At 50.2% G+C, this 27,085-nt stretch overlaps 1 protein-coding gene, 1 long non-coding RNA gene and 1 pseudogene across 2 annotated transcripts in view; 2 read left to right on the plus strand and 1 right to left on the minus strand.

Annotated features, from left to right (window-relative positions):
- Positions 1–21,253, plus strand: part of Dap (death-associated protein) — a 49,954-nt gene extending 28,701 nt beyond the window's left edge. The window contains exons 3-4 of the mRNA NM_146057.3: positions 19,304–19,346; positions 20,112–21,253. Of these exons, the coding sequence (NP_666169.1) occupies positions 19,304–19,346; positions 20,112–20,225 (157 nt within the window). The 3' untranslated portion in view covers positions 20,226–21,253. The remainder of the gene's footprint in view (positions 1–19,303; positions 19,347–20,111) is intronic.
- Positions 1,831–10,367, minus strand: Gm41285. The gene is made up of 2 exons (XR_875099.2): positions 10,000–10,367; positions 1,831–7,324 (listed from the first exon to the last, which is right to left on the minus strand). It is a non-coding gene; the product is annotated as a predicted gene, 41285 (long non-coding RNA).
- On the plus strand, positions 23,367–24,956 carry Fam136b-ps (family with sequence similarity 136, member B, pseudogene; annotated as a pseudogene).

A 27,085-nucleotide genomic window follows, 5' to 3' on the forward strand; every position in this document is an offset into this window, starting at 1 on the left:
GAGATGACTTAGCAGTTACGGGCACTGACTGCTCCAGATAACCCAAGTTCAATTCCCAGCACCCACCCGGCAGCTCAGAACCATCTGTAACTCCAGTTCCAGGGAACCTAACACCATCTAGTCTCCAGGATGTGGTGCACAGACATACATGCAGGCAAAAGTACAAAGTAAAAATAAGATAATTTTCGAGGAATATTTATGAGTGGCTGGGGATATAGCTCAATGGTCAGGAGAACATTTGCCTGGCGTGCACAAAGCTGGGTTGGGTCCCCATCTCCACCAAAATAAAAAAGAAGGACATTCGCCAGGTCCTCGGGACATTGTCAGTAGTGGGTCTTAAGGTCAACAGATGCCACCTGGGAACTAACTCATCGCTGGCCTGCTTCTACACCTCAGGGTAGAGCAGAGCCGTGGGGTGTAGGGCTGCTGCCAGGCTCAGTTCCCCTCTCCATTTTCAAGCAGGAAACGCTGAGCAGACTGAGGCGCCCCCTGCCATCCAACCTTCAAACCTGACTATGCTTTTTCCACGTGCAGTCAGAAGGCCTGCCTCTCTCCCTGCCCTAGTCATTTCTAAGTGAGGAGCCAGCACCACCTCATTGGCTCCAGGACTGTCACTGAGTACACCAAGCAGCCTGCTGGCTGGAGGGACCGCTCTTGATGTCCAGCATCCCCACCCTACCCCCCAAGCCTTAGGGCAGGGTGCAGCATGGTGGGTGTATAGCTAGGGAGGGAGCTTTAGGTGTTGCTAGCCTCCGGTCTGTGATGGTGGAAAGACATCCCGTCCCCTAGAGCCTGAGTTTCTGGGTCAGAAATGAAATAAGATAGAAATCTCTCACGTGGAAAGATGCGGCATTTTATGGGTGGTGGTCACTGGGCCATTCTCAGCAGTGGGTATGCATTGATGTCCTGTCAGCTGTAACTGGCTCATCTACCCAGAGGTATCCTGTTGTTCCCCTGAGAGAGGCTGGGGCTGGGACCGCTTGAGTTGAAAACATGAAGGTACAGCAGCTGGCAAGCAGTCTAAGTTTCCAGCCTGACTCACTTTTGCCACAGCCTGGGCATTTTCCCCTGGCCAGGGCACAGGTTCCAGTGAAAGGCACCATCTGCCCCAGACTCCAGCTCCAGCTGAGCTAGGCGCAGGGCTGAGAACACACTTTGTACAGCATTGTCAAAGTACACTGGGCGTAACAAGCACTTATATAACGAGTCTCATAGTCAAAGGATGCTGGGCACCAGACAGACTCCATCCTGTTCACACACAGTGTGCTGTAGCATGGGGCCTAGTTAAAGAAAGGCCCTTGCCTTAAAGAAAGCCACATAGTTCTATGCACCCAACAACACTGCTCTGTCTACTGCTCAACACCTTCCAGCAATATCCTGGGACACTCGTGACCATACCTGGGAGGTGACAGAGCATGTGAAAACCTTCTCCAACTGTGGCAACTACGTGGTGTCTTGCCTGATTGCTGCGCCCCTGTCTGGGAGTCTGCTCCATCTGGGTCTTGGACACCAGGCAAGAGTGAGGTGTATAGACAGGACAGGTGTGCATCGCTAGACCTGCACCTCTGTTTGTCTTCCATAGCAAGTGGCTCATCTCTGTCTTCGAAGGACCATGTCTGTTGTGTGTCAACAGCAACCGTTGGCAAGATGTGCCCTCGTGGTGCAAGACCTCAGCAGCCGGTGCCGCTACTGAACAGCAGGCGGTGTGGTCTGTTTCTGCAGACCGGAAAAAGCAGCATGGTGCTCCTCTAAGATCGCATGGCAGCGCAAGCCTGTCTGAGGGCAACGTGATTGACGCACAAGAAATGTTTGTCATAAACATACCAGTTATTACTTTACAGATCTTTATTATAGGATATTTCTAATTCCCTTCCAAAGTCTAGTCTTCTTAAGGGTTTTTAATGTTCTCCTGCCATCTTCCTCCTGTCGTCTGTAGCCCTTCCCCCAGCAAACATAAACTTCCAATTGTGAAAGAGCTAAGCTATAGTCTGTCGGAAAGCCCACGCACCTGTTAGGAGCACACCTTCTGTGCCATGGTGTGTCTGGTTACAGGGTCTGGGGACCTGTTGTAGCGGTCACAGCTGTTCTATTGTCACAGACCCACCCTCCTCACAGCCCTCCAGTGTAGCTGTCACTCTTTCCATTACTGTGACAAGTGCCAAAGGGAACAAGCTAAAGGGCGGAGTTATTTATTTTGGCTCACGGTTTCAATCCATAGTCCTCAGCTCGCCGGGTCTGAATCCAAGATGAGACAGAGAGAGCATCATGGCTGTAAGAACATGTTGGCAAGAGGCAGAGAGGGAGGGCAGGAGCAAGGGCCAGCCCCAGGGCTTTCCCCAGTGACCTTCTCGAGCCAGCCTCCACTTCTCATGGGTTTCCAGAACCTCCAAGAATAGCACTGTCAACTGGGGACCAATCCTTCAGCAGCTAGCCTTGGGGTGTTTCATGTAGCTTAACAGAAACTGTGCTGCGTTTGAGGCCTTGAATTTTGAAGAGCATCATCTATGGCTAGAAGTCCAGGCTCTGGTGACAACCTGAGAGTTTGGATCCTGAATCTCCCATCACTGCTTATGTAACAGTAGGCAGCTTTAAAAAAAAAAAAAAGAAAACAAAAAAAAAAACAAAAAACTCTGTCAGTCTGTCTGTTGTCTCTCTGCAAGAGACACATAAGGAAGCAGAGTTCCTAAAGCTTTGGTGACCAGGGGTCCCAGCAATCACACCAAAAGACCAAAGAGATCTTGAGCCACCATTCTGAGGTCAACAGATACACAGAGTCCTATGGCCACAGGCTAGATCTGCCTCCGCTGCACGGGATGAAGTCAGTGCTGCGCATTCCTGGCGTGCATACACTTGACAGCCGAGGAACTGTGGGCAGACATGCACAGGCATCAGGGAAAGACTGTAAAGCCACAAGCCAGAGTGTTTGTACTCAGCAGTGTCAGTGCAGAAAGGAGCAAGCCAAGGCTGGTGGTTGCACCATCCCCTTGGAGTGGCAGGTGTGTTTAAATGAGAAGCCAGTGTTGCCCTGTGCAGATCCTTGGGTGGGACTGCCATAAGTGTCCGTGCAGTACAAGGGAAAGGCCCAGGATTCAAGGAGCAGAAAGGCCAGCAACACTGGGGCAGGCAGAGGAGCCGTGCAGATTGGAAATCTGTGTGATCCTCACATGTCCAGGCTGAAGTGCGCGTGCTCACGCCGGTACCACAGAGGTGAGTCCTTACTTACCCTCCTCAGGATAATGCTGTGTTCTGTACACACATGTATGAGGGTAAAAGTGGGGCGTTTTAAAGGTCCTTGCGTGCAAGCCTCACGAACTCGCCTCCCCCAAAACCTGAGTGCAGAGGCATCTATGATAGCAAGATGGGAGGTAGAGACGGGAGACCCACCCAAGAGCTCGTGCACTAGCTACCCAGGAGTATCCCAGAGCAGCCCACACAACAGATAGCTTGCCTCAGTAATGTGGAAAGAGAACCATTTCCCAAAGGTTGTCCTCTGACCTCCACATGCGCACTGCAGCACATACGCACGGCCTGCCTCCTTGAGAAACAGAGTTCTGGAAGCCCTGGTGGTTCCTGGTTGAAGAGATGGGAGCTGCAGTGGAAACTGAGGCAGGGAGCTGAGAGCTCCCTGTACCTTCTCCCGTCCTGCGTGCTTGAGGGGCGTGCTCTGTCCCTCAGTTCAGGAAAAGGCTCTCGGGTCTCCAGTGCTCCTCACAGGCATGGCACGAGTGCTAAGGGCTTCTCTCCAGAAGGCAGAAGGCTCCTCCCGCGCCTGCACCCAGGCTTGTCTGTCGAGAGGCCATGGCACATGCCCTGGGATGCTAGCTGCTGCTAAAGCCAGCAGAGCTTTCTTGCGCTCGTCCATTATGAATTATTGAATTGCATGCATATTTATAGCAACTTCCTAGTAGTTTAATAATTTATTCATCCCATATGGCTCCTTCAGTCTATTGCTTTTAATTGTTAGGGGAGTCTTTTTAGAGCTTAGTCGACCAGGTTACTCTCTCAAAATGACACTTCCAGAATTCTAAAATTGAATCCCACACACTCGTCCTAGTTCACAGTACCTGCTGCACAGCACGCAGGAGGGCTCCATACCTAGGAGTCTGAGCTGTGCTCCCTGCCCACAGGCAGGGCTGCTCCGAGTCTAGAGAGAGCCGGGTTCTTCTCTGAGCCCTGGAGATCAGCACAAACATTCAGTATCCTACACTCGGATTTTGTGTAAGATGAGACAGATGAGACCCTAAAGAAAAATGCACTGTATGTAAGAAGACCCTTCCATGCCTCAATAAGCAAGCTTCCTGAGGGGGGCGGGGGGTGCTGTCTTCTCAGGGTGGTCCAACACCCACAAGTGAGCCATTCCTCACAGACCTTGGACCTCCCTCCAGCCCTTACTGCTCAATGACTGTGGAAATGGCTGTCTTCTGTCTCCACACAGTAACTGGGCCCAGTAGTTGGAAGCTGTCCCAGATAAGAAGGGAGTCTTTGGTGTTAGAGATTTTAGCTGTGGAGACAGCACACCAGATTTTCTGTTGAAGACAAGGCTGGCAGCCTCACAGCTCTGTCTTGAGAACAGGCCTTTGAGGTAGTGATCTTCTTTGCATTGAGTTGAGTTTCTAGTCATGAGTGACATCAATCTCTTTACATGAGAACCTTCTGTGCCACAGAGTCTGATGCTGGTCACCTGGACTTTCAGAACTATCCCAGACTTTTAGGAACATACAGCAGGAGTCCTCTGAAGAGACCCAGCCATTGCTGGCCAGTGCCACGAGTCAGCGTGGGGCAGGGGCACAGGGCAAGTTCCTGATAAGTTTAACTCAGTCTCTTGAACAGATACACAACAGGCCCTTCTCTTCCTTTCTGCCCCCACCTAATGTCCCTATCATGGCCCCTCCCCTATTCTCCAGTTCTCTGAAGAAATGCTCCTTAGCCTGAGCTCGCTGTGAGAGGCACGAGATTACACAGAAGCTGGAGAGAGAACCCGTTCCCTTGGGCTCTAGAGTGAGTAGCAGCCCATGGCCCATGGATGCAGCTCAGCTGGATTGCTGGGTAACGACCCACACATCTCCAGTCACTCTTTCGAAGGCCTTTGAGGCTGACAGCGCCCAAGCAGCTGCATACAATTCCCGGACGGGAACAGGGGCTAGTCACCTCTGGTTCCTTGCACAACTATCTGCATACAGTTCTCAGAAGTGAACGGGGGTTAGCCACCTCTGGTTCCTTAACTACCTCCGTGCCACTAAAAACTTTTGTAAGCTTAACGTCACTCTCTGATGATGCTCCTAGCATCTGGGGAACATCTGTGTGTACCAAGCAGTGTGCTGGACGCTGAGTTCACAAACTCCCCCTAGTCCTTGACCTCCAGAGGGAGCCAGGGTCTAGAAGCCTTCATCGTGTTTGGTTAAGTGGGAGGCTCTTACGGAAACACAGCTGGCAGTGCAGCAGCTCTGCCCTCGGAGAGTCGGGGAAAGTACAGAAAGGTAGCATGTGTGGTCGCCTTTGAAGCCGGTATTTACCAGCTGGCTCGACTATCAAGGTCAGAGTGAGGAGAGGGTGTGTGAGCATTGGTTCCACGGGAAGATGGAAGTCTTACGAGCGGGAGTAGAGGTGAGGAGCATTCTAGACTCGTGTCTCATCTTCGAGTGGCCTGCATGTGCTTAGTGTGGTGGGCCCGAATGAAAGAGGTCACTGCTGGTCTCTACACCAGGACAGACCCCAAAACCCAGACTGTGCTGCGGAGGCATGGCCACCCTGCAGAAGACACAAGGCCCCCTTGAATAGTGCCTTCTCCCTCTGCTGGTCAGCAGAGAGACAGCAGGGGTTGGGAGTGCTTTCATTTGTCCAGTTGTTTTAGGATAAAGCGTGGGAGAAGATACAGTACCGTCCGCCATTGCGGTCATTTCTGAAAACAACAGCGCCAAAATCGTTTGTACTGGGATAGTTTCTGATAACCAGCCCCGTTACTGAGCCTTAAAAAGATGCTGGAGTTTCCTTGCTGTTCCAGTTGATCCCTTACTAAGGCAAGTGTGTGCCAAGGATGCACCAAACGAGTCCTGACCGGACGGAAGCCTTGCTTCCCCTGCATTCCTGCGTGTGAGAGAACCGTGCTTGAGGTTGACCCTCCCACTCCATCTTCAGCAGCTGTCATCAAACAAGCAGCAGAGTGCAGGTGTTTTCATCTGGGAGCATTGCTCATATTCCCCGTTTTAAAAGAGAACCAAGTCACAGAAGTCAGGCTTGGGCTGGTGAGGTGGCTCAGCAGGTGGCTCAGCACTTGCCACCAGGCCCGATGACCTGAGTTTCATCTCAGGGACAAAACAAGTGAACAGAGAACCAGCTCCTGCAAATGTTCCTTATACATGTGCCACGGCATGCACATGTTTACACACATGTACATACACAGCACACACACACACACACACACACACACACACACACACACACGCGCGCACGCACAAAATAAATAAATGTTTGTAAGAATTAAGAAAACCTGTTTCAGGTGGCAGCTGCATGTTCGTTCATCTCACCATGCTGTTTCTCAAACTGGCGTCTCCTCTCCCTATGGTCCTTCTTTCTGGATTTCAGATTCACTTCTGGGAGATGCATTCAGTGCCAGCAGAGCTTCACACCCCTGCTACTACAGAGCAGGGGACACATGGTGCAGGTTTTTCAGGGCAGTTCCAGTGTCAAACATTCTCCTTGACTGTCCACACAAGACTTGAGGCAGTAGGTGTGTTTGGGGGATTACAAAATGCAAAACTATAGGGTTAGCTTCCTAGTAGAGTGAGACCTACACACACCACACACACACACCACACACACACACACACACACACACACACACACACACACGGCCAAGAGACGAGGCCTGAGTTAGTTTGCACAGTGGCTAAGTTTGCCCCGAGTCCACATATCCCTTAGGTCCTGGTTTGTACTTCATTAAGTCAGCACTGCATTTCTGCTGCTTCCTGTTTTCCACAGCACCCAAGACCGTGGTGGGCACTAGGGTTTGCTCAGTGACTGTGGATGCCTTGGGGGAGCACAGGTCCCCACAGGCTGGCTGCTGTGCTCTATACTCCAGGACCACTCTGGGGCCCCACGTGCAAGGTGCAGCTCCCAGCCAGGAGCTGCTCTTCCACTGAGCCTGCCTTCTCCCCAGCCCTGGCAATTCCCTGCCTCCTGCTCAAGCCGAGCCCCAACCTAGGTTGTATTGTTCGTCGTTCAGTCTTGCTGTGCTTGTTGGCATTGGTGACAGTGATGGCAACTCGGAAACTTCTGTAAAGCAGCAGCACTGATCTTATACTTTCTTCACTCGGTGTGAATAGGGCTAAGGTGGGAGTGGGCGGGGGAGAGAGAAAGAGAGAATATGAATGGATATTTTTCCCAGCCATAGTGGAAGAGGGAATATGAATTCTCCCCTAGCTACTTAAAGAGTATGTTTTCGTTTAACCTGAATGTCTCCTGGGTGCGTGTTCTACCCAGCTGAGGGGTCAGTCCAGGGTTTCTCCTCCTTGCCCTGTGTATGCTGTGGCCATCTCCCTAATTATGTCTGTCCTGCAGAGGAACTGCCCAGGTCGCTGTGGGTTCAGTCCTTTCTGTAAAGCACCAGAAAGGCCACACTGCTCCTGCAGCCCTGCTCCCCTATGCTAGGGCAATGGCTCTCTGTTTCCTCGACTGCTCCTGTCCTCTGGAATCGGCCTCACCTTCATATCCCTGACTAGCAGGTGTCTCCCTGAGTCACACTTCACACGTGGAGATGACTTGATTTTCCCAGGTCACTCTGAGCTCCAGAGAGGATGCTTGGCTCCTTGTTTCATAAGGGAAACTGGGGCCCAAACACTAGTGCCGTTGTGCCTTGCCTGATGGCCTTGGTCTCTTTCAGCCTTTGAGAATGTCTCTCGGTTCATCTTCTGCCTTCTCACTTTACAACAGTAAAGCCTGGCTACATCATTGGAGAGATGAACTGCCCCATGGAAAGCACGGGGAAGGAGACACCCCAACTGCCCCATGGAAAGCACGGGGAAGGAGACACCCAGGGCTCAGAGCGGCTGGCATGGGGAGAGGAGGGCTCCGGATGACTCAGAGTATAACCAACTCCTTCTCTTCCTCCTTCTTTCAACACCTGAAACCCCTATTTGCCAAGCTCACAGAGATGCTGTGCTTCCTCTGTAGCCCGAGAATAGTTTGGTGGGGGTGGGGTGAGGGGACAGGCATCTCACCCATGGGACAGGTCATCTCCCCAACAGGCTCTGTCTCGTGGAAATTCTGTCCATTCTTAAGGACGTACTCAGCTTTTGCATGGTTGCCACAGAGACTGACCACACTGAAACTGGACGGTCTTGTTTCTAGAAAATTATAATGTCCTTCCGTCTCAGCCTCCGGCAGACCTCACGCATTGCTTCCCTGGCCTCTTGATGACCTTAGAGGGGCCCTTTGGGAATAGTCTTTGCCTTTCCCTCATCTGTGAGCAGGGTCCCTGGTAGAGGTCACTGTCTTCCTGCTAGGACAGAGGAGAGAGATGACATCCTCCATCTCTCCAGATACTGAGCAGGAAGCACTCCAGAGGTAGCACAAACACTTCCTAGATTATGATCGTAGAAGCCAGCTTTAAGGCCCTGCATATTGATAAACCCAAAATGAGCCAAGATCAATGAGCATCATGTCCGGTCCGCATCAGGGAAGAGGGTGGCAGCTCTGCCCGAGGCGCCAAGTGCACGTAGAAGCAGACCGAGGGGCTTTGATTCCAGTCTGTACCCAGCCTGCCCTGCTTACTCCATGCCTGGCCACCACACAGCCTGCTGTAGACGTGATAATAGCAGGTCACCTTGTGAGATGAAAACTGCCCTCTTTTGTTTTTTAAAGGGAGCAAAATTGGTGATGTGTTGGGGTTTTGTTTTGTTTGTTTTGTTTTTGTTTTTGTTTATTACTTTGTTCTTTTCTACTAACTCTGGAAAAGGCCCAAGAGCGTGGTGTGATCTAAAGAGGCTCCTAAGTTCCATCTCCACACAGGCAGCCGTTGAGTTTGCATATCTCCAAACCAGGATGGCATCTGATCTGTCACCTTAGAAGCGGGAGGTGATTGATGCTCTCAGCTCTCCAAATCCCTCTCCACCATTTGTGATGAAGGGGATACAGATATATAATCCTGTGGAACCAGCAATGAAGAGGTCAGAAAGACCTCATACTGGGTGTGAACTCTGTGTGCCAGACCTTGATCCAGCTGTGTTAAACTCTTGGCCGTGGTTTGATTCTTCCTAGATGCATAGCTTCCTTGGCAGAAGGAGCCCCGAGGAGGCAAAACGGTCATTGTTTTCCACTCATTGCTGGGTTCTGACTCCTGAAGACCTTTGATCTGGAGATGGAAGCAGCTGCAGATGGGGGAGGCTGCCTGGGTCTGACCATCTTGTCCTTTCTGGTGGAGACTCTATTAGGACTTGTCAGGTCCTTCTACTTTTAGGAGCCATGGTTCAGTTCAATCCGAAGCTACATACTTTGTCCTTTGAACTGTGGACACCCCCGCCCCCCAGAAACCATCTGCTGTAAAGCGTGACCCTTGAGCCTGAATTTTATTTCCAGATATAACGATTAATACTCGTGTTTTCAGCGCCTGCCTAATCACCATTGACTGTTCCCTGGTACTTCCTTATAATTGAAATTCAAAAGAATGCGCCTAAAAACATCCGTGCTTTCAGAATCAAAGATGGGATAGCTTTAAGTGTGTTACTTAGTGAAATCAGGTAACTTGTAAAGCTTTTAATGCACGGATGGTTTTACCCACAGGCTGTTGATCACACAGATTATTCTCAGGCCGCTCGGGTAACACCACGCAGGCGGTTCCGACCCAGTGCTAGGAGGCTCTCCAGACCTCACTGCAGACAGGTCCAACTCCCGACTCAGCGAGTACAGGGGCTGCCTCCCGCCAACCAAAACCCTTCACCACAGGGCTCTGGGGCTCAAAAGGAGGGCCCCTGCCCTACGGCTTATTTTTAAACGTGTTCCTACCTTTGGTGTTGGTCCACAATCTTCCTAAAAGTTGTCTTCCCTGGAACACCAACAGAGGAAGGCATCTTGTCCTGTTAGGAGTAGTGCGGGTAACAGGCAGATGGGCCTTCCCATTCAGAGCTCAGAGGAGCCTTTCTCCTCCTGATTCCTGCCAGTCCTTGGGTACCAGTGATGCTTAGGGTGAAGAGTGAGGACCCGTGGACATCCTGACACTCCTCAGATGAGCGCAGAGAAGCCCAGAAATTCTCTAGTCAAGAAAAAAATGAAGGAGGAAGATGGAAAAGGAAGGAACGAGGGACAAACTCCTCTTTTTACAGATTGACTTTTCTTATGCGTGTGGGTGTGTGCACACAAATGCAGTCCCACCCCACTCCCCACCCCACCCCCACCCCCACCCAGAGACCAGAGGCATTGAGTCCTCTGAATCTGGGACTACGGATGGCTGTGAGCCACCCAGTGTAGGTGCTGAGAACCAAACTTTTCATTCTCTTAACCATTGAGCCATCCCTCCAGCCCCCAGGAGAAATTCTTGCGTCACAGTTCAGGAAACAAAATTAATTCCATTGTTGCCACCACATGTGAGGTTGTGAACAGGCGTGTGCTACATATGGCCATAGGTTTGTTCATTTAAAAGACTTGCAGCTATTGCACGAGATGGATCTCGTTCCCGTTATACAGACGGATAATAAGGCCAAGAGGTTCCCCATCTGAACCCAGAACCTCTGTCTTCATAACCCATGCCCCCTGGTGCCCAGTCACACACTGCGTTCTGTGCTTCTGAGTGGTTAAAGACTGTAGGAAAAGCAGCGCTGGGCTCACATGCCCAGGGGTCTCTCCTCTGTGGTGAAGGTAGTGTGACTCTTGGCCACCAAGATCACTACTGCATACAGAGTCTGTGAGTGTCTTGTTAGGGTTTTACTGCTGTGAACAGACACCATGACCAAGGCAACTCTTATAAGGACAACATTTAATTGGGGCTGGCTTACAGGTTCAGAGGTTCAGTCCGTTATCATCAAGGCAGAGACATGGCAGCATCCAGGCAGGCATGGTGCAGGAGGAGCTGAGAGTTCTACATCTTCATCTGAAGGCTGCTAGCAGAAAACTGGCTTCCAGGCAGCTAGGATGAGGGTCTTAAAGACCACACCCACAGTGACACACCTACTCCAACAGGGCCACATCATCTTCTAATAGTGCCACCCCCTAGGCTGAGCCTATACAAACCACTACAGTGAGGACAGATTAGTCATGGGCTAGCATTGATGTTCGTCTTCTATGAAAGGAAGGAGGAGGAAGAGAAGGGGTGCAGGTTTCTGACTGTAAAGAGCTTACTTAGCCCAAGAGCAACTTTCTGGAACTGTCCACAGGCAAGGTGAAGGCCACACCCCTCCTGAAGCAGCTGGTAGCGTCCTGAGTATGGTAAGGCACCAACTAGAAGCCAGGGGAGCCCCATACAAAGCCCTGGGAGGTTTAGCTTCCCTGTGTAGAGCAATTAGACTAGGCTAGACCCTCGAGATCCAGTGAGCCAAGCAACTAAAGAAGAGCACATTAGAGCAACAAGCGGGAGTTGCAGTATCACATGTGACCCTTGTCCTGGCCACCTCTGAACCCTTGGGAAAACAAGCTGGCCCTGAATCTGGGAGTCCTACAGGAGGGAACGGGCACTTAGGACGAATTCCAATGACAAAACTCCTCACTGCAAGCCCCTGCAGTTAGACCAGACTGAACATGAGCCACGTGTATGTGCTAGCCTAGCACCTGCTCGTGAAAAGCACGGAAAATGCATGTGCCTAAGGCAGAGAGGGCTTGGGTCCTTCTATCAGGATAGTCACACTGAAAGTACCCAGGTGGAGTTCTCACCAGACAGGCTTTGACGCCTCAGAAGCCACCCACTGGCCACAGAGAACACTGGGTTTCCAGATGCTGTGCCTGGCCACAGCCTTCACCAGTTCTGAGAGGACCAGCAGCACCATCTGGTGGGGACATCAGGCAGGCAGCAGGCAGGGAAGCCGCCTTAGCAGGCAGATGTGAAGACTGCCTTCACAAAGCCCTGTCTGGGTGCAGCGGAGTGAGGCAGCAGCCACCTCTCACCAGCCATGCTAATGACTGTTCAGGCGCCTGTGAAATTAATAACCCCAATAATAGAAGACCAGGCCAGGAAGCTATGAAAAGGATGGAGAGAGGCAGGGAAGGACTCGTCTTCCATCTGTTTGCTTCGAGATGCTTCAGGAAACACCCCGGGGGGAACTCTGGGAGCACACGAGGCCACAGGTTCAAAACTAAGCTGAACTAAAGTTCAGGGACCTGCTTCCAAGTTGTCCTAACTCTGTGTCCATGCAGAGGGCATCCAAGAAGAGCGGACCCCTCCCAGGTCACCTGCTCGCCTCTTTCTGTCTGTCCTAACAAAGCTGCTTCTTCCCACCACTGAGCCCTGACCTCAGCGTGGAGTCCTCGGATCAGTCACAGATGTGCATACTTACAGAGCTCAACTGTGACATCCTGGATTAGCACTGTCCCGCCCCAACACAAGTGCACACATACGCACACACACACACAGTCCCCAGCATACAGTACAGCTGTGCCCCCCCCCCAGGCCCTTAGCATCATACTAACCCCTGCCTGGGGCCACAGAGCCCTCCCTGCACTTGGGCCCCTCACAGGTAAGAGCTGTTCCCATCAGCTTTGCCTGCCATGTGGGAAGGCGCAGTCGATTTCATCTGAGGTGAGGACATGATTTGGCAGTCCCGTCTGAAGGACCACGATGTCCTCCCCAGTCGGTGTGATCCCCACCAGTCAGGAAGCAGTAAGGCATGCACTAGCAGTGCTCACTGGTGGGACCGACTGTGCCGACTTCTCGTCATTTGCCTGGATGCTCACGGCCAGCCTCCTGGTGTTGGGGCAGCCTGGCACTCCTTCTAAATGTGCTTCCGGTAAAGGAGGTCTCGGCTGCAGGCTTGCTCTCAGGGAAAACACCTGCTCACTCAGCTGCTAAGCCTCTTCCTAGAAATTGACATCAAGACTCTGATCCTCTGCCCGAGTCACCAGGCAACTTCAAATTCTAGGGGGAAGTCCTGTTCCGAATGCCCGTGTACCTCCATACCGGGATGGCTCCTCCCAGCTTGTCCTGGAGCCTTTTCTGGGCGTCACTCCATGCAGCTGGCCTGTCCCATCCCAGCAACAGTCCCTCGGGCTCTGTCTCCTGCTTGGGTGGCAGAGCTGGTAGCCCATCGCTGACAACCCCCTACGTTCCCCGGAGCCAGGCTGGTACCCCCTGCACCCAGAGAGGCCAGAGCTAGGGCCCAACTACGTCTTTCCACTGCCCTTGGGCACCATGTCACTTTCATTTGCATCTTGACTTCAGTGAGCTAAGACCTGAAGTAGCAACTGTTAGACCAGGTCAGACAGACAGACAGACAAGTAGAGCGAGGCCTGGAGAGCTCCCCTTCAAGTGCAGTCTGTGGGTCTGTGATGACATCTGTTTTGATTTAAGACCTGAATCTGTCACCTGGGGAAAATCTGCACTGCCCAAAGAGCATCACCGGGCTCCGTGTACCTTACTCCATAGGGCAGGAAGTTAGGACAGTCACTATCAGAATCCTGTCTGACCCTCTCGGTGGAGAGAGCTTGTCACTTTAGCTTCTCAGAGAGATTATTACTAACAAGGAAGCTTATGAAGTCTTAAAACCATGCAAAAATTACATCAAGTCAACAGTAGATTTTAATATTCATGACATGTTGGGATAGTTGCATTTTGTGTATAATTGAGTAAAATATTGAAACTTATTTCACAAATTGCTAACCTAGGATTCAGGGGAGTTAGGAGTATGTGATATAAGCCTCAATTATGTCAGCATATCCTAAGGTCACTGAGCCCCTAGGCATTGTGGGTGTTTTATCCTGCCTTCTGCTATTTCAGGGTACCTGCAGGATAAAACGTTAAGTGTTCAACAAGAAATTGTAGGGAGTCACAGAGGACGAACTTGTGGCTCAGTTGACCCTGTTGAAAGTTTGACGTGGTCCTTGACCAGGAAACCTTAGCGACCTGAGGACACGGAGCAGCTACTCCAGGCCGGATGGGACAAAGCAGGAGCCAGCAGTGGCTAGGAAGCACTCTAGGCGCTGATGGAAACTACCTCCTCCTGGCCTTGAAATCTTTAATAAGTGATTTTTAAAGATTGGAGATCTGGAGGCCAAGGAAGGGCAGGAGTGACGGTTGTTTCCTGACAGAATAATGGTGAGCCTTCCGAACCATATCTGTCAGGAGGACTTCTGTCAGGGGAAAGGAAGCCCCAGAGTAGTTCCCGTGTCTGTAGAACCTCAGACTTACAGGAGTCAAAGCACGGTGCCACAGGGTTCTCAACCGTGCTCTATACCATGCCACAGAGTCCCTTGGTTGTGAACTTTTCATTTAAGGTATCCTGTCTGCAAGTCTTAAGAGTTACTTTATAAATGTAAGAGACAGTTACTCAGAAATTGAGGGTGTGGTTGATGGTCTTCAGAAAGGTCAGTGTGAGCTTGGGAGGTCTTTTGGCCAAGCTTGATAGAAGTTGGCAGTCAACAGACCCTGCCTAGGATGAGCCCCGTGCCATAGGTGGCATCACCAGGCAGTGTGGAGAGGCAGCATACTCTGAAGGAGACAGGGCCTCTGGGGAGATGAGGATGCTAGCACAACACGTGCGTGTTCTGAACCTCACTGACCTGGGTGCTTCAGAAATAGGCAGAGGGTAAATTCTATTAACTGCTGAACTAGCTACAGTTTCAAAGTCACCTTAGAAGGTCTGAAACTCAGCTTTTAGAAGACCTTTGCTGAAAAGCAAGCCCACCCAGCCTCCCCCATTCCCTCCCAGAAGACCTGCACAGACAGCAGGACTCTGAACACACTTGTGTTAATTTTGGTTTTGTTCTAAGTTTAGGTTTTTTTTAAGGCAGTTTCAGGATTCCAGCCTGACCTTTCCTCCACCTCCCAAATGCTGGGATTTCAGGTGCGCACCACAACGCTTGGCTTGCTGATTTCTTTTGGATCAGCATCAGATGCAGCTGAGGTCTTAGGAATGGCCGTCCTTTATCCCCCAAGGCAGTCAGGATGCTCATTGGTTAGATGGTGGCTGTGTACTGTCCCTGCTGCTGGGTCAGAATCAGCTGAACTTCTTGCTCACAATGGAAGTTCCAAGCTTCCCATTCCGAATTCCTTTGACTGCCACTACAGACCTTGGGTCACACCAACCACTTGGCAAAGTCACAAATACCATCTCCACCAGAACAAATGGAGTCCCGCTGTGGCTTCATAGCCAGAGCAGGGCTGGTGTGGCCACAGACGTCTCCTCGGTCATTGTGACAGGATTACTGTGAACCTAGAGCCTGGTGGCTCCTAGAGACCATGGTGGCACGGGGAAGTAGAAGTATCTTGATGTGAGTTCATCACTAGGCATATGACGTGGACATTAAGTGCAAGAGTGTGTGTGTTTGGTTTCGTTTTTCAGACAGGGTTGCCTGGGACCGGGTTGGCCTGGGATGTACAGTGTGACCCAGGCTGCCTCTGAACTCCAGCTTCCAACGCTTGTGCTTCAGTTCCCCTAGTGCTAGGGCCGCAGGGCACCACGGTCTCTGGCCAGACTGCACATTTTAAGACATCTGATTGGCCTGGAGAGATGGCTCAGTGGTTAAAAGCACTGATAGATCTTCCAAATGTCCTGAGTTCAATTCCCAGCAACCACATTGGCTCACAGCCATCTGTAATGGAATCCGATGCCCTCTTCTGGTGTGTCTGAAGACAACAACTGTGTACTCACATATATGAAATAAATTGTTTTAAAAAGAGACGTATGGTCAAAATGTATTTGAAAAGATAATATTTGAACTATTTACTTCATGTTTTGAGTATTTACTAATTTTTAATATTTAATATTTAATTATATTTAATATGTTAATCCAATATAAAAATTTACTATTTCCCTCTCCAGTTGGCAATGTTTACTCCTTCTCAAATTCCTTCCCACAGGGTCTCCGGGATATTAGTACCCCACTGAGGCCAAGACTGTGAGGAGCATTGTCCTCTGTTCCTCCTGCCTCTAGTCAGTTTCACTCACAGTGTTCCAGAAGTGCCCTTCCCTACCCCCAACATAAGGAGCTACATGGTACAGGGCACTGTCCCTGTGAATATCCTGAGATAGGGCAGTGGCGTGGCCAATGGCAGATGCATTTATAGGATTCCGCTATCAGGCTGAAGAGATGGCTCAGAGGTTAAGAGCACTGGCTGCTCTTCCAGAGGTTCTGAGTTCAGCTCCCAGCAACCACATGGTGGCTCACAACTATCTGTAATGATGTCTGATGCCCTCTTCTGGTGTGTCTGAGGACAGCTGCAGTGTACTCATATAAATAAATAAACCTGATATTAAAAAAAAAAGATTCAACCGTCAAGGACAATGTTGTCCTTGGGCCTCCTGTCCTTGGGTCCTCAGAGCCTGTGACCATTGTGCCCCCCTCAGCCGTCCCTGTGATCTGTGTTGAAATGGACAGGAGAGATCACATGTTTCCTCCTATCCTGACTCTCACCCCTCCTGTCATTCACAGTGTAGAGCCCTGCCTTCCCATCATGCTTGACTCAGCAAGTACCCACCTGCCATGACTGCAGTGGAATAGATGTATGGAACCCAAGGCATCCTTGGGGGTATGACCAACTGTCCTTGATGCCCAGGAGCAGGTGCTGATGGGAGGGCCCTGGTAACCTAGTTTCCAGGACACTTGGGCGACAGCTGTCACATAGTATTTCATAGTTCCAAGCCATTGTTAACTGTTTTAGCTTATCTGCTTTTCAACTCCACGCTCGTGTGTGTGTGTGTGTGTGTGTGTGTGTGTGTGTGTGTGTGTGTACAGAGATGAGGTAGGGAGTTTTAGGCTTCCTGTTTCTAGGACTCTGGCTGAGGGATGGCCTCTGCCACACACTCAAATTCTTTCTAGATGCACTGTCAGGACAACTTTCTTGTGCAGTTCTCCTGAAGGGGCTGAGTTTGCCTTTAGGTGCCTTGACTCGCATTAGAAAGTAAATCAAAATCGAGAAAGACTACAGCAGTTGGACACTTGAGTTCTCAGCTGCACCTTAGGGAACAATGACATGGAATTAATTATCACACTGCTCCTACTTCGGGTTGTTCCTGGGTATTTAAAAGGGCATCCAAAGTGATTCCTTTCCGAGTGATTGAAGAATGTTGGAGTCCAGTCCCTGGCCCTCAGGCTTTTGGGTCCACAGTCCACAGACCTCTTAGCCTCAAATCCCCCAGACACACTCAGCAGCCCCCATGGACTGGGTCAGCTGGTGAAGCAGATGGGCCTTAGGAACCCTAGCGCATCCGACCACAGTCCTCTCGGTCTGCCCTCACTTATCCTCTGGGCTCTCGGCCTGGACCGAGGAACCAGATTCACACAGTCAGCTTCCCTAGGTTCTGAATTCTCCAGACCACAGTGAAGTCGTAAGACATGGCCAGGATGCTTAAACAAAGCCCAGAAGACGCAATGAGCGACAGGATTGGATCTTGGGGGTAGGATAGTTAGTTTCTAGGGATGCAGGAAGGGGTTAGGCTCACGGTGGTCCCCATTTCCTCTCTCTGATTTATTTTTCACCTTGGTTTCAGGACATCAGCTCCTCCCTGAAAGACTCCTCGGTGCTGACTGCCTGTAGGAGAGGTGGGCTTAGTGCCCTTCCGGCAGCTCCTCCCAGAAGTAGCCAGCGTGTTCTGTAGCCCCTTCAATACACGAGGGGGTTTGGACTTAGCAGATTGACTCCTCTCTGTCGTTAAATGAACGTGCAATAGAGAAACCCCCACCCAGTTAGCCCCACCACAACACTCAGCAAAGCCAAGTGACCCGAGGATGTTTCTGAGCTGTTTGGTTAGATGAAGCTTCTTCAGCTCGTGGGACAACAGAAGTCACTGGAATTTCAAGTGCTTTTTACTAAAGTCTTCAGGACATAAGCAGCGGTTCACTTTCTAAATACCAGGCTCATCATCTGCACCCATACAAAACCTAACTGTGGCTTCCTTCAAAGGTTAGGTTAATGGCAGAGCTGTAGGGGATGAGCTGGATGCTCTTGGGTACTTCCTCAACCTCTGCCTTCCAGGCATGACCATATCCCAAGGACCTCCTTTCAGCCCCAGTCTTTTGGGGCTATGGCCTTGTCCTTACCTCCTGTCCTCAGTCTGCCTCTGAGTGTCTCCCTCATGCTGTCAGAACAAAGCACAGCTCCTGCTTCAAATGGAATAAGAAATGGTTTATCCCAAGATAAACAGAAGTGAATAAGGTCCAGCAACTTGAGTTCGGATTGCTTCCAATGAATCGTTCTATCATGGAAGCAGCTATAAGAGCATAAGAAAGTCATAAGTCAATGCATTGGAGTGGGGAAGCGAGCCAGTTGCCAACGCCCTTGCCTTACAGTCATGAGAGCCTCAGTCCCAGAACCCAGTATAGAAGCGAGAAAAGGTAGAACACACTTGTAATCCCAGTGCTGGGAAGGTGGATGCAAACAGGTTCCATGGACTCGCTGGCCAGCTGAGCCAGCTTAACAAATTCCAAGCCAGCAAGAGGACCTGTTCCCACAGACAGACAGACAAAGAGAGGACAGTGCTTTAGCAGTGACACACAAGGCTGTCCTCTGGCCTCTGCACACCATGCACACGTGAGACAATGGATCTATCAGTTATATCAGGTCGGGGGTCACAGAAAAATATTTGTGCTGTAGGTTTCAGACATTGTCTGATCATATTCTTGGCTTCAGCATTGAGAGAAGCTAATGTCTTGCTTAGTTAACATGTTCCAAAGGCTTTATCTAATAGTTAAAAAGATGTTAGAACAAGTTCAGGGGGAGATAATGAATGGCTTTTAAAATAACTAGAGAGCCCAAAATCATTGACTCGGAATCTCCAACAAAGGCGTGGCTCTTTTGGGGAACGTTAGTTCATGGTTCCTCATGGACCCTGTAAAGGAAGACCCTGCGTGAACCTGCTTCTGCCCTGCTTCAGGGAAGCCCCTGTTTCCAGTCTCACTCTCCGCAGCAAACGCGCCGATGCTTCTGGGTGAATCAGCTGCTCTTTGCCGCAATCCCTTCCCACCCTCATTCTTCCTGGAACAACTTCAGAAGTGTCCCCAGCGACCCTGCAATTCCCTTGCAGCCTGGTTGTTGACAAAATAACAGAGGGGGTGAGGTCCGTTCCTCGGTGGCAGACGCCATCCCCACTCATTCTCATCTCCTCTGCGGTCACTTTGCCCCTCGTGTGAATTGTTCATTAAATCCTCGTTTCTCTTCTCTGTTTTCCAGCCCACCTAAACCAACAGTGTTCATCTCTGGCGTTATTGCTCGGGTAAGTGTGTGGCCTCTGCACATGGGCAGTGGGCGGTGGGGATGGAGCTCCTGACTTGCTCCTGTAAGAGTGGGCACATGAACTCCTATGCAGTCTTTTCTTGCCTTTGCCCCAGCATTGCTGGGGACAGCATAGCTACCAGAACCTGTCACAGCCATTTAGACCTAGGGCCAGATCGTGGCAGGTTTGCTGTACACAAGAATATTAAATGCCGCTATTCAGTATTCTCACTCCTTGGTTACATGGGGCTGTCTGCCCTTGGCCAGATCAAAACTGAGAAGCCAACTGAACCCTCCTTGGAACATAGCCCAGCCCTTTCTCTAGACCCCCACAGGGTGCATCCGAGTCAATCTCCTGGCCCCACCCTGCCCTGAGCTTTGCTTCCCCAGGAGTACCCAGGCCCGCTCGCAGCAGTGCTGACAAGTCCCACTGTGAGACTCTAGATTTGGCCCCTGTTGCTCCCAGGTCAGATGGTGCAAACACATAGATCTGGCAGGGAAAACCTGCCCACCCCAGGTCGGTGCACAGAAGCCATGTGGCAGCTGGGTCTTCTGAGGCAAAGCTGCACGGATCATCACAGTCTATGTGATCATCATGGGCTCATGCCACTGCCTGCTTCCGAGTCCGGTGGCCTGCAGGGCCTTGCAAGCCACAATAGTAGTCCACTACTCCTCAGCCAACTCATCCTCGGCCCCTGCAGGAGACTGGCGGACCTGGGTTTGAAGGATTTTTCTCTCTAGTGTTAATATTGCTGTCTCCCCACAGGGTGACAAAGACTTCCCTCCAGCGGCTGCACAGGTGGCCCACCAGAAGCCACACGCCTCCATGGACAAACACGTTTCTCCAAGAACGCAGCATATCCAACAGCCTCGCAAGTGACCGGCGCCCAGACCCAGGCACCTCAGAAGCAGCAGCAGCAGCAGCAGCAGCAGCAGCAGCAGCACCCACACCATCTCCAGGATGCTTCCCTGACAAAAAGCAACTCCCGTACTTCCCACAGAGTTTACTACATTTAGAAACCTCAGACAAAGCAACATGGGCCTCAGCTCTCTCAGATTCCCATATTGAAAACTAGAGGAGGTTCAAACCCCAAACTTTGTTTCTAAGAGTCCTAGTCAAGGGTCCCTAAAGGGTCGTTGAACCCCCCAGAAGTGCCATTAGCAGAACTCGGCAAGTCCTTCACACTGTAGCAGTCGCTGAAAGTCCTTACTCATGGTCCTGAGAGGAAGAGGCCACTTTGGAGAGATTTGATAAGGCCATATGCTCCACCACAGCTGTGCTCACTTCTGCTCCCAGGCCGAGGCTGCAGAGCCCTGCTTTTCTGAAAAGTCAAAGGGCTCCCTTAGCCAGACGTAGAGCCTTCCCGAGCGCTGCTCTTGGCGGGTGCTCCTGGCTGTCCCAGTGGCCTACGGTGGCTCCAGCTGCAGTTCATGCTTGCTCTGCAGGCACCGTGTGCACCTCCAGCCTTCATGGGACTACTTACCAGGCTGTGTCGCTAAGGAGGGATGGGCTCCTCAAATTTTTTGAGCAATTTAGTACCCCAGCAGTGGATTTACAGGAAGCAGAACCCAGGCCACAAGTCTGTGTCGTCAGTTTCTCCCGTTGTAATTACTGAAATGGTGTGAAGTAACCAAGGGTCGCTTTGGAGACCCAGGCTTGGCCGCAACCCACAACCAAATCTAGGAAGGGACCTTAAAGCCATAAGGCTAGGTCCCCCTGTGCAGACCTTCCTACACTGTGCTGTGTACATCCTGAAGCATCTCCAATCCCTTTTAGTTAAACAACCTGAGGGGCTACCCTGTGTCGGGTTCTGGGTCACTGAAGGTGACTACTTTTTGCTTGAATGAATTTCCTAATCTTTGATGTTGAGAATATGTTGATTATAATAAAGCTCCTGCATTTCTGCCTCAGTGTCTCTCTTACGGTTCAGAGATTTATCTTTACAGCTTCCCAGGGCAGTTTCAGTGGAAGTATGATGGATAGATATTCTCTTCAGACACACTAGAAGAGGGCATCAAATCCCATTACAGGTGGTTGTGAGCCACCAGGTGATTGCTGGGAATTGAACGCCGGATCTTCCTAAACAAGGAAGTCATCCCAACTGCTAAGGGAAGAGCCCCAGCACCGAGGCGGCTGAAGTGTTTCCTTCCATAGCTGCACAAAAGTCAGGGAGGACTTGAGAAGCCAGAAAGGAGACTCAGGAGCTGATGGCCACCCTCTGTGGCAGATGCTCTGGCTCCCCAGCCAGGCTGGCCACCTATGGAGGCCATGGTGGGTACCCACACATCCTGATTCATAAAGGACAGCAGTGTGGATCGTCGCTTTGCGTCCAGGGGCAGAGAGCTGATCTCAGTAACTAACTGTGGTCAGTGGACACTCTAGTCTCCCCTAACAACACTGCAAGCTGGGGCTGTGAGCCAGGTGGGAACATTTCCCATTCAAATGGTAACAGAGTCCAGCACATCTTCCCCAGTCACAGCTGCAAAGGCCCTGTGTGCAGCTGAGGTCACAGCCACACATCATGAGAGCAGGTCCTTGAGTATTTCTTCTTCCCATTTAGGGTATCAGGAGAGACTGTTTAGCTCAGGACGTCAGCCTCGTCGGCCTCGTGCTAAAAGCCAGAAGCCACCATCCACATTCACACCAAACTGCTGAGACTGTCACCTGCTGTAGGTTCCATAACCAGCCCCAAAACTGACAGGCAGACAGAGACGACAAAGGGGGCAGAAGCGCTGGGGCCCTATACTCTGAGCTCTCAGGCCCGGGTGCAGTGGCTGATGCTATCCGTGGTTCAGTCACATGACTATAGTTCCAGGGTCCCAGGGGTCCAGGCTCAGCTTTGCACTGTGACCTATCAACCAATGTGTCGCAGTGTGAGGCAAGACACATCTCCAGAGTCAGACTCAAGCCGTTAGATAGCAAACAGCTCTCTGATAAGATACAACAATGGCTAATCAGCACATAAAAAAGCTACATGTCCTTGCTGGGCATGGTGATGCATGCCTGTACCCCCAGCACCTGAGGGGCTGAGAAAGGAGGGTCATGAGGTGAAGGCCATCTTGCACTGCAGAGTGATACCGTGTCCCAAAAAGAAAAAGTAAAATGGTGTCTGTCTTTACTCAACAAATGGAATTTAGATGCCAGGTGAAACACTGCTGTAGAAAGATGGCTAAAACCCATGTCAGATAGTTACAGGAACAGACAAGGATGTGTGGCAAGCAGCCCTTATACAATACTTTGGGAAAAGAATCTAGCTGTTCCCTGAGCAATGCACATGGTGCTACCAGCCCAACAGAAATAAAGACATGCCTCCACAAAGCTTGCCCGAAATGTTTATGGCACCATTATCCAAATCGTAGAAATGGCTCAAATGCCTTACCTACTGAAGACGAGAGTTATGTGTATGTCCACGTAATAGACTATAACTCAATAATTAAAAGGAATGATGTATGATACATTACAACACAGATGAACCCTGGAAACACTATGTCAGTCGAAGAAGCCAATCACAAAACATCATACGTCACATAAGGTCATTCCTGCACAATGTCCAGAATGGATATCCAGAAGAGAGGCTGTTAGGTGAGGTTGTGGCAAGAGGGGCTAGGAATGTCACAGCTAGGAGCCATAGAGACAGCTCAGGTGACAGTGTTTGCTGATCTTGATGAGGACACAAGTTCAGTTCCCAGCATTCACATCGGGCAGCTCAGGACTGCCAGCTGCAGGTCTGATGGCCCTTGCCTCCCTGAACACACGCATGCATGCTTGCACACACACATACACACACGGGGGGGGGGGGCATAAAATCTCTTGTTTTGTTTTGTTTTGTTTTGTTTTGTTTTAAGTAAAAACAGAGCATGGGTTTCTTTTGAGGGTATGAAAATATCCTAAAACAACCCACAGGAATGGTTCATACATACCTTGAATAAAAAAAACCTCATGTTTTATACTTTAGGTGGGTGGGTGTGTACAATGGGAATCACGTCTCATTTAAAATGGAGTCTTTAAAAGTCACTGTCAACACACGGGTGCCGGCTCACGGCTCAGCTCAGGGTAGCCATGGCGGAGGTGCAGCAACTCCGAGTGCAGGAGGCTGTGGACACCATGGTGAAAAGTGTGGAGAGAGAGAACATCTGGAAGATGCAGGGCCTCATGTTCCTGTGCAGCGCCAACTGCTGTGAAGACACCCAAGCATCTATGCAGCAGGTGCACCAATGCATGGAGCGCTGCCATGCGCCTCTGACTCAAGCCCAGGCTCTGGTCACCAGCAAGCTGGAAAGGTTCCAGGACCGCCTGGCCCGCTGCACGATGCATTGCAATGACAAAGCCAAAGACTCAATGGATGCAGGAACTAAGGAGCTTCAGGTGAAGCGACAGCTGGACAGCTGTGTGGCCAAGTGTGTGGATGACCACATGCACCTCATCCCAACGATGACCAAGAAGATGAAGGAGTCTCTGTCGTCCATGGGGAAATAAAATTGTTTGCCAGTGACCATCGGGACTGCGGGCAGGCTATTTAAGAGGAAGAATGGGAGTTTAATATGTTAAGCAACGTTTACGAATGAGGAAAACTTAGACACAGCAAGTTCCAGGCAAATGCTGCTCACTGTCCCTTTACATCCAGATCTTAGACGGTGACGTAGGAAGAAGCTGGTGCTAAGATTTGGATCCAGAGAGCTCAGAGGAAAGGTCCAGATCCTAAATATTCATATGCAAATGTCTGTTCTGTAGTAGAGATCAACCTTGTACCAAGAGCTGAGTGTCTTACTACAAACATCCAGGCTGGCAGCTCTCTTCAACCTGCTGGTAAAATCTGAGGAGAGGTGCGTCTCCTCAGAGAAGCTTGACAAATCCTGTTGACCAGAAGTATCACCACAGCACCTTGCATATGCTGGGAAACAAAACCCAGTAGGCTAGGAATTCAGAGGAAAGGATTCCCTTTCAAATCTATATTTTGCTTAGTTTTGTCTTATATGCAGGGCACACTGGATCTAAGATACAGGAGGCAGAATAGTTTGAGTCACTTCTAAAGGTTCCTGGTATTATGTACCATCGAGATGGGAATGTCCATTTCTTCAAATTCTGTTACTCTAGAAGCCCCTGAAGAAGCCGGACAGTGTCACACAGTGAACATGGCAAACAGCCTCCCTCACTAACTTGTGCAGCAAAGTGACACATCCTTATGAAAAGCAAGGGGGTTGGCTGTCACTCACATGCCAGTCGCTGAGAATAAACAGTATATAGGAATTGTTGAGAAGTGCGAACCCAGTATTAACCAGCTCTGAATCTACAGAGCCTTGTAGCAACAAGAAGGCCAGAAAGTGAGCAACTTTGGGCCAGAGAGCAAGGACCACTATAGAGCAAGAGAGACACACACTTTCTTGCCAAATGCCATTTTTGCCTGGGCTTTTTTTTTTTTTTTAATTTTTAATTTTCTTTGCAGTGCAGTGTTGCTGGCCCAACATAGCACCTTATCTTTTGGATAAGTACTATGTTGTATTTATACCAATTAATTACTTGAAACAGTGATACATCTGTCTGTTTGCTGTGTCAAGCCTGCAATATATTTTCAAAGTGATTTGGTTTTTAAATAAAGTTTCATTGTCTCCAAAAAAAAGTCACTGTCAGCAAATGACAAAGCTGAGGCTTGCATCCACATTGTTTTGACTCCAGAATCATCTTCTCCACAGAGCTTCGAGCCTCTGGCCATGTAGAAGGAAGGGCTGCTGCCTGTCTGGTCAGAGTAGGAGAGGCAGAGGGCCAAGCTATTGCTGGGCTTTCAGGCTTGTAGCCAAGATGTTAGGGAGAGTGATACCAACGGGAACATGAATGGAGAAAGAACCTGGATGGGAGAAGAGACTACTCACCGCAGGCTCTTACATGGCCTCAGGCAGAGCTTCTGATTAGAGATTTTACAAGTTGAAGTGAAGGCTGGGAGAGATGCCAAGGCCAGGTGCTGCCTGGGGTCCATCGTCATGGAAGCTCTATTGAAGGGTAAGGACTGGTGAAAGAGGGGGTATGGACACTCCCCCTGGGAACTGTGCAGATGTGACTGCAGAGATGCTGTTGAGACAGGGGTGCACGCCAGAAAGCACATGGGGCAGATGAGACAGACTGAACAGGACCAGGAAGCTAAGCAGGTGACCTTGAGCTAAGTAGGCTCCCATAAACAACCCTGGGAGCCTAGAGCAGAGGAAACCCCAACATTGCTTCCTCCTGGCCAAGGAGGGCAAATGTCAAATTCAAATGAGCCCTGGATTTGTTCTAGGTAGATCAACACCCACCCATTTTCTGGGTCCTTTTAGCTCCTGGTTCCCCGGGACAGCCAACTCCAGGGCTCAGGATAGGCCCCAGTTTAAGCTCTACCTTGTCTGCTTGCTACCCATAAGACCTTGGGCAACTTGCTTCTCTTCTCTAAGCCTCAGTTTTATTGTCATAACACAGGGAACTAGGAACTTTGCAGAACCTCCCAGAAGTTCCCTGATAACCGCTGTACATAATAAGACAGTGGGTTCTCTCATGACCTTGATTTATCATCATTCTGGTTTATAAAACAAGATCGATTGGAGATGCTGTGAATTCTGTCCAATTATCCAATTCCAAGAGGAGGTGGGGAAAGAGAAGAGGAATCAGCCCTGGGGTGTGCTCAGGAGCACAAGTCGCCATCACAAGCTTAGCAGCTGCCTGGAAGATGCACAGCACTGCCCTGCACACCCATCCTTGCTCCTCCATAGAGCAAGTGTGGCAGCCAGATGAGCCTTTGTGTGCAGCCAGAAGCAGAGACCCGGCTTGTGGTAGCCCTGGTCAGTGGACAGCAGAATGGGCATCAGCCAAACAGAGGGCATAGCCTGGCCTAGTACAGCCTTGAACTCAGATGCCCTAGAGCCAGGTGGGAGGCAGATACTGGCCAACCCAGCAGGTTTGTGATTAATTAATTATTTTCTAAACATCTGCCTCCTGCCTCCACAGCCCCTGGTGTTCTGCTGTTCTGCAGGTTTCCTGACTTCCCAGCTGCTGTGCTGGTTAAAACATTACCTTCTACAGACTCGAAAGTAATTTTTCCCCCCAAGACAGGGCATCCTACTGGCCTCTGCAGGATCAAAACACAAACCAAAACAAGAAAACAAACACACAAACAAAACAAAAAACAAAACAAAAAAAAAACAAAAAACAAAAAACCCTCTGCCTTTCACAAGGCTCCAGAGGGGCTTCCCCAGCCATATTCTCCCGAAGAACCAGGAAGCGGCAGTAAATAACTTTGTAACTGTGGCCTGGGCTGGGAGTCCCCAGAGAACCAGAGCCAAAGGGCGTGACTACACACAGTCACAACTCATAGAACATTGTAGCCAATAACTGGCCTCATAGATCTCACTCTATGCTGGGGATTTCCCTGAGACTACATCACCTAGGGACACAGTGCCTGTCACGGGCTGTGTAAGCACACACGAGGTCTGAAAATGGCAAAATCATGTCATGGCTCATTTCTCAGAGCAAACACCTGTTTTAAGTGGCATCTAGCTATACGCAGACATACATGCAGAAACACATTCATAGAAACTTGTTTGCTCTTTTTTATTTTATAATTTCATATCCATGTACATTGTGTTTTATTTTTTACTTTTATTTGTATGCGTATATATGGGCATGTGTCTCTGTGTGTGTGTGTGTGTGTGTGTGTGTGTGTGTGTAGCCTATGGGTGCCTGGTGGAAGGCTATGTATATACCCTTGAGCACAGGCA

Source organism: Mus musculus, chromosome 15, assembly GCF_000001635.26.
Source record: "Mus musculus strain C57BL/6J chromosome 15, GRCm38.p6 C57BL/6J".
Classification (NCBI taxonomy): domain Eukaryota; kingdom Metazoa; phylum Chordata; class Mammalia; order Rodentia; family Muridae; genus Mus; species Mus musculus.